The following is a 5,921-nucleotide window of genomic DNA, read 5'->3' on the forward strand; positions in this document are numbered from 1 at the left end:
CCCCCCCCTCCGGCCTTCGAGCTCAAGTTTATTATCACCCATGTCCCCCCCGGCCACAGAGGCAGGTTCGCCCCCAACCCGCCTCACGGCGCGCCCCCCACGCACTGCGATGATAGTTCTGTGTTCGGGCGGTGCCTTCCCAAACTGGGCACACCAGCAACCGGGGCGCGGCCCAGAGGGGACGAACCGGCGTACTTGCGCCCATTGAGCCCCCCCCCCCCTCTGTCGGACGAGGGGAGCCAGGTCCCCTCTTCCGTCCGGGCCGTTGAAAAAAAAAAGCGTTAGCTCCACACGGCAGGACGATCCCCCCCCCCGCAGTCCACGTCCTGGAACAACCTGACATTCCCCCCCCCCCCCGGTTGAAGAGGGAGCGCCTTCGCTTCCACTCAGCCCCCCCGCCCCCCAGGGGGCTGGGGAAAACAAAAGAAGGGGCGGCATAAAGTCAAAAAGAATGCGCTCCCGCACGGGATCGAACCGCGGACCTTGGGATTAACAGTCCCACGCTCTACCTACTGAGCCACAGGAGCCTTCAATAAATGTGTGCCCGGCACCAGGATATTTGAACATTCACGGTTGAGATGCCGGCGGAAACTGCTCGCCCTGTGTGAAAACATGCATGTGTGCGTGGGTCGCGCCGCGCTCACTGCCCATCTCTTCGCAACTCTCACGAAAAAACAGTCCCACCAGGGCGCCAATCGCCCCCCCCCCCCCCCGCCCAGCCCCGGCGGGCTCAAACGTGGGGCAGAACCCGACTCACTTCTTCAGGTTCCATGTCCGTCCTGCGGGCGCATCCCCCTGCGATCAGAGTCTCCCCCCCCCCCCCCCCCCCCCCCCCCCCCCCCCCCCCCCCCCCCCCCCCCCCCCCCCCCCCCCCCCCCCCCCCCCCCCCCCCCCCCCCCCCCCCCCCATCCCCCTGGTCCTCCCGCCTCTCTCTTTCTCCAAGGCCACCCCCCCCCCCATCTTCCCCCCTCACCTTTATAGCCTCACACACGCACACATCCCATCCATCATGACCACCCCGCCCCGCGTCGATCCCTCCTCCTTCCCTCCCATCACCTTGAGCAACCTGTCCAAGAGCGATGAGAACCATGTCCATGATGCCTTCCGCTCGGAGGTCCGGCAGAAGTGTGACGCCCAGATTTTGAGTGCGTGTCCTCTCTCTCTCTCTCTCCCTCGCCCCCTGTCTTGCCCCATTTGCGACGGCGCCCCAGACGTAGCTCACCCGTGCTCGCCCGCCTCCCATCCCCCTTCGGCTCTCTGTTCACCCTGGGTCTTTGCCGCTTGCCGTAAAAAAAAAAAAAAAGAGTACATCGACTGCGCCTACTATCGCACCTTGAGCATCCCCTCCGCCTGCCGCGAGGTGGCCGACGAAATGAATGCCTGCCTTCGGCAGTTTATGACGCGCGAGCAGGCCGACCAGTTCCGTGCCACTTTCATCGCATCCAAGGGGGCCGAGAGCACCTAAACGTCTTGTTTGGTGTGTGTGTTTTTTTTTTCACAGGCTCCCTACCGGGGGGGGATTTCCCCCTCGCCCCTGCACACACGCATGCGTACACTGTCCCTTCCACGTCGACCCGAGCTGTGATAGACTGCACCGCCGGACGACCAGCGCGTGCCCCTTGGCAGGAACACGCCCTTCCGCGTCTGGCATGCTCCCCTCCCCCCCCCCCCCTCCCTCCCCTCACCTGGAAAACCGTATGCACGAGTCCTGCGCATGTCTGTAGCACGAAAGATAGACAAACATTTTTGACAACACCTTCGCATATGTGGCAACGCGTGCTGGGTAAACACACCGGAAGGAGAAACGTTTGAGCCCGAGCAATCTGACGTATATTGTCGTGGCTATCACCTGGAGGAGGGAAGGGATGCTGTTCAGGGGAAGAAAAGTGGGATGACATGATCGGCCACACACACACACACACTTGCCCGCAAGGCGGGAGGAGGAGGGGCATTCGATCGCATCCCAGAGGAAGGGGGGACAAAATTTCCAGTCCAACTGGAACGTGATTGCTGGAGAGGGAGATTCAAGTTGACAAGTACAAGAGCAGCGGGGCCAGCCAGAGGTGGCCACCGCCAAGGGGCCGTGTGCAGACACGCACACACACGCACATGCACACACGCACGCGCAAGACACGCATGGATGTGTGCAAGCATATGAATGCATGTTACGCTGGGCATATATGCATGGAGGAGGCGTGGGAGGACGAGGGCGGCTCAATAGCCACACATAGGCGTCCACGCACGAGCGCGCGCATACACACACACACACACACACACACACATGAGAAAAGGCGGAAGAGGGGAAGAGGAGAGAGGGAGAAAGGGCGGGGAGAACAGCAAAGAGTAGGGAGGACACGGAGGAGCCAATGACAAGGCGCAGCGCGGCCGGCATCATCGCCAGGAACACCGATGAACACAAGTGCGCGCACATGCATGCAAACTAGGTGGAGATCCCCTGCGAGCAGGTCAGCAGGGCGAACAGCCGGTCCATGAAGGAGACCGAGCGCTCGCGCTTGGGTGCCGAGTCGGGTGACCCGGACGAATGGACTGACTGGCTAGAGGAAGCCATTCCGCTGGCCGGCAGCGGCGGGCTGCCCGGCGCCGGGGTCACTGGCTCGGTGGTCCCCCCCTGCGAACTGGACCGAACCGAGGAGACGGATCCACTGCGCGGCCGGCCGCCCGATGAAGAGGACAACGACCGCGAGTGCGAAGCCCCCGCCACCCCGGGCGCCACGACGGGCAGGCTGGCGCTGCTGGCGCGGGCACCGGCCGAAACGGAAGCCCCCCCGGCGGCTGATGGCGTCGGCGGGGTACTCCCCGGCGGCGAGGTGGTGGGATTGGTGAAAAGGCTGAAGGACATGCGAAGGGAAATCCGCCGGCTGGAGCGCGTCGACCGGACCGTCCCGCCATCCACCTCCACCCCACGAAGGGACCGCGAGGAGCGGCTTTCCTCCAGCTGAGACCCAGGGCCAGCGGCGCCAGGACCGGCGGGCCCGGTGGCGGCAGCGGTGGTGTCGCGCGCCAGCTGATCGATGGCCGATACATGGGCCTTCACGCGCTCCAGCAGGGCTGGCGACTCGAGCGGCAGCTGAGCCAGCTGGGGCAGGGCCTCACGCAGGGAGATTTCAAACTTGGGAATAATCGTCCGAAGGAAGGTCACCACGGTGTCCAGATTCCCGGCGAAGCTGTCCGGAATCAGGGCATCCGGCGGGGGAGGCGCCTCCAACAGGCCGGGCGCTTCGGAGCAATAGGTGATCGCCGACCGGGGGGTCGACGGCAGGGACCCGCCCTGGCCGGCGGCCAGCAGTCGATGCATCTTCAGCAGGGAAGGCTGCCCTTCGTCAGCCTCATCGACGGTCGGAGACTCCGGCGGATCGGCAGGGCCAGTGGCATGGGCGATGCCATCATCAGCAACAGCAGCACCAGCAGCACCAGCAGCAGCAGCAGCAACGGCAAGGACCTCCGGGTCCTCGGCTTCGGAAGCCGCAGCCGCCTCGGCCGAGGAGGGACTCCCCTCATGAGCAACGCCACTGCCAACGCCGGCAGCGGCAACGCCAGTCGAAGTACCCTCCCCGGCGGCCGGCGGCGGGAAAGAGGAAGTAGCCTCATGAAGAGCGGGGTCCGTGTCGACAGCGGCATCGGCGCCAGCACCGACACCACCATCCGCCTCGGGGGTGGCCTGCTTCTTCGTCCTCTTCTCGGGGGATGACGGCCCGATGCTCGAACCACAGGCCGGGTCCGATAGGACCAGCACGGTCTCATCCTCATCAAATGACGATGCGAAGTCCAGGAAGGACTGCATCTTGGCGGTCTCCTTCTGCAGGAGCGCACCAAGTGGCACCATGTACTCCTCCTTTTGCACGCGAAGGGATTCGGCCGCCAAAATGTTCAGGGCCTTGGTGAACATGATAAGTGCGCGGCGCTCATCCCGCGTGAGCCCGGTCCGGTAGCACAGCCCATTGAAGGTGGGCGCGAAGATGGACGGGCCGATGAAGCGCAGGAAGAGGAAGCATCCAACCAAGCGAAGCGAAGCCTGCTCGCGCATCGAGTCCGAGTCGCCAGGGAAGTAGTGCTTCAACCGGGCATAAGAGGTACGCCGCATGTACGTGCACAGAGACCGGAGCTTGGGCGGCAGGGCATCGCGCTTTTCCAGGATGTGCGAGATGGTCCAGGACACGATGCCGGCGAACTTGTGCAGATTGGCCTCAAGGTCCACGCTCGCCGGGTCCTTGATTTCGGCGGGGTTGATCTCGAAGATGGTGGTGTCCTCAAGGATCTTGTCGATGACGGGCGAGATGACCGTCTCCAAATAGGCTGGCCCATGATGCCGGGCAAAGGCCGACGAGAGCATCACCGAAAGACTGCATCGTGATCCGGGGGGGGGGGGGGGGATGAGCAGCGAGAAAGCCGCGCACATGTCAGCAGCTGGTCCGAAGGGAGGCACACGAATGCACGATGAGCATGTGCCTGGGCGAGAGGCGGCGCAATGGCACCGGGAAGGAGGCAGAGGGACAGCGGGCAACAGGGAGCACAAGCTTCGGCGGACCTATTATCACGCATGATGTTGGTAAAGTCATGCGACTCGGTCGGGCGATTGAGGAAAATACGCGTGCGGATCAGGCGCTTCAGGAAGTAGTCCGCATGGTTGGTGTGCTCGAGGAGGACTGCATGTGTGCGCGTGTGCACGTGTGTGTGTGTGTGTGAGAGAGAGAGGGAGGGAGGGAGTAGCAGCACATGTGGGTGTAGGTGTGGATGTGACGGCGGCAGGGGGGATGTGCAATCGGGTTGATCGACGTGGCGCGAGGAAAGGGAAGAAAGGAGGGGGAGATTCCATGGACACGCACCGATGATCGATGCAGTGAGGATCTGGGAGTTGAGATATGTCTGCTGGCACAGATGCGCCAGAAGGTCCAGATCATCGGTAAAGACGTCGTCCCACAGCTCGAGCTTCATCAGGAGCAGTTGCTCCTCCGGGGTCGAGGGGGGTGGGCCACGCAGGGCGCGCTTGTTGGAGTTGGAGATGGGCGGCGAACCATCCGGCAGAGTGGGCAGGGCTACCTGCACGGAGAGGGAGCTGGAGAAAGACCCGGACGCGGCATGGCCGCTGAGGGGTCCCCCCTCGCCGCCACTGCCGGCGGTGTTCAGCGGCGAGTAGCTGGAAGACCGCCGGGAGTTGTGGCTGACCGATCGCCGGTGCCCAAGGCCAAGGGGACCCATGGCTTGGGGATCAATTTCGGAAGAAATGGACGGAAGAATGGTCCGGGGCGAGGGGCTGTCGGCGGAGGAAGCCGGGACCGGCATGAGCTCGATGTCACCGTCGCCCCCGGTGGGGGGGGGAAGTCGGGACATGCCCGCCGGCAGGGGGGGCGGCTCGGCCCACGCGCCATCGGTGGAGGGGGCAGCGGGCGGCACATCAGCTGGGGCGGCCTCCAGCTCGGCAGAAGGAGGCCCCTCTGACAGGAGTGGCTTTTCGGCATCCGCGGCGGCCACCTCGATCGCAGAGGTGGCGGCTGCGGATTCCGCTGCAGCCGCGTCCTCGGGCTGTGCCAGTGCGGCCTCGGCGGTCGGGGGGGGAATATCAGACCCGACGATCGCATCTTCGGGCGGAGGATCGGCAACTTGGCCGGCGGCGGCATCGGTCTCGGGAGCGACGATGCTGGCCTCGGCCTCGGGAGGGACGGTGGCGTCCTCCGTGGTAGCAGCGGCAGCAGCAGCAGCAGGATCCTCCTCCACGGCGACAGGCGGGCTGACTGGGGAGTTTGGCTCAGTCGCCGCGCCCTCAAGACACGCAATGGCCACCACTTCCGGCGAAGAGGCATCACTCTGTGTGTCGAAGAGGGTCGGGTCGTCCTCGGCTGGCATGGAGGCAGTAGCCACGGAGTCTGGGAGGGGGCCGAGGGCCGAGATGTCAGACAGGACGC

General features: G+C 64.6%; 2 protein-coding genes and 1 non-coding gene across 3 annotated transcripts in view; 1 reads left to right on the forward strand and 2 right to left on the reverse strand.

Annotated features, from left to right (window-relative positions):
• Positions 1–454: 454 nt before the first annotated feature.
• H696_02371 lies at positions 455–527 on the reverse strand. The gene has a single exon. It is a non-coding gene; the product is annotated as a tRNA-Asn (tRNA).
• A 422-nt stretch (positions 528–949) lies between these two features.
• On the forward strand, positions 950–1,668 carry H696_02372 (hypothetical protein). Its single transcript, XM_009496272.1, has 2 exons — positions 950–1,145; positions 1,305–1,668. Exons 1-2 carry the CDS (start codon positions 1,010–1,012, stop codon positions 1,463–1,465), a joined length of 297 nt encoding a protein of 98 aa, XP_009494547.1. The 5' UTR covers positions 950–1,009; the 3' UTR covers positions 1,466–1,668.
• Positions 1,669–2,440: 772 nt separating this feature from the next.
• H696_02373 (hypothetical protein) overlaps positions 2,441–5,921 on the reverse strand; it is a gene marked incomplete at its 3' end in the record, with an annotated part of 4,301 nt that continues 820 nt past the window's right edge. Inside the window, exons 3-5 of the mRNA XM_009496273.1 lie at positions 4,845–5,882; positions 4,547–4,664; positions 2,441–4,361 (exon numbers count right to left, since the gene is read on the reverse strand). Coding sequence (XP_009494548.1) covers positions 2,441–4,361; positions 4,547–4,664; positions 4,845–5,882 — 3,077 coding nt within the window. The remainder of the gene's footprint in view (positions 4,362–4,546; positions 4,665–4,844; positions 5,883–5,921) is intronic.

The sequence above is a fragment of the Fonticula alba genome (assembly GCF_000388065.1).
Source record: "Fonticula alba strain ATCC 38817 unplaced genomic scaffold supercont2.3, whole genome shotgun sequence".
Taxonomy (NCBI): domain Eukaryota; order Rotosphaerida; family Fonticulaceae; genus Fonticula; species Fonticula alba.